This window comes from Priapulus caudatus, unplaced genomic scaffold, assembly GCF_000485595.1.
Source record: "Priapulus caudatus unplaced genomic scaffold, Priapulus_caudatus-5.0.1 Scaffold1020, whole genome shotgun sequence".
Classification (NCBI taxonomy): domain Eukaryota; kingdom Metazoa; phylum Priapulida; class Priapulimorpha; order Priapulimorphida; family Priapulidae; genus Priapulus; species Priapulus caudatus.
In genome coordinates this window covers 68,163-68,718 of record NW_014578081.1, presented here as the reverse complement: position 1 = coordinate 68,718, position 556 = coordinate 68,163, and the positions used below count along the sequence as shown (strand labels likewise).

The 556-nt window shown below is 37.6% G+C and overlaps 1 protein-coding gene across 1 annotated transcript in view; it reads right to left on the bottom strand.

Moving 5' to 3' along the window:
• LOC106815000 (cubilin-like) overlaps positions 1-556 on the bottom strand; it is a 28,848-nt gene that overhangs the window by 182 nt on the left and 28,110 nt on the right. The window contains exon 8 of the mRNA XM_014819400.1: positions 149-250. Within this exon, the coding sequence (XP_014674886.1) occupies positions 149-250 (102 nt within the window). The remainder of the gene's footprint in view (positions 1-148; positions 251-556) is intronic.

Sequence of the window (556 nt, the reverse complement as noted above, 5' to 3'; positions counted from 1 at the left end):
TACTATGGAAATGCTAGGAAACAAGGAGCAGATTTGTCACAATATCGAGTAAACAGAATTAAAAAAGTACACCTAAAAAGTATAATTAATCGTAGAATATAGTTTTGGCTTCCCCTATATTATGTTGAGCCCCCGGTGTTACACTCACCATCCTCCTTCTTGCTGTAGTCAGGTTTAACGTAAACCTCTCGTGGTTTGTTTGCCGGAGTGATTCCCAGTGCAGCCAGCTCCTTCCTAATCGCCGCCAAACCTATACGCAACATACGATGTAGGCTTTTGCTAACAACTCATATGAAATTAAACTTAAAATAAACTAATTAATCGATTAACTTATTAAGGATATTTATTTAGGAGGCAAAAAAACCGGTTAGGTGATCACGTGACTGTGAAAAATGTTGTAGTGATTACATCATGACATTCTTACTGCAGTTGTACAAATATATTATACGTGTAAACCACAAGTAGCTAGTATCTCCATCTCTCTCTATCTCTTATTCTCGCTCTCTCTATCTATCTATCTCTCTCTCTCTCTCTCTCTCTCTGTCTCTATCTCTCT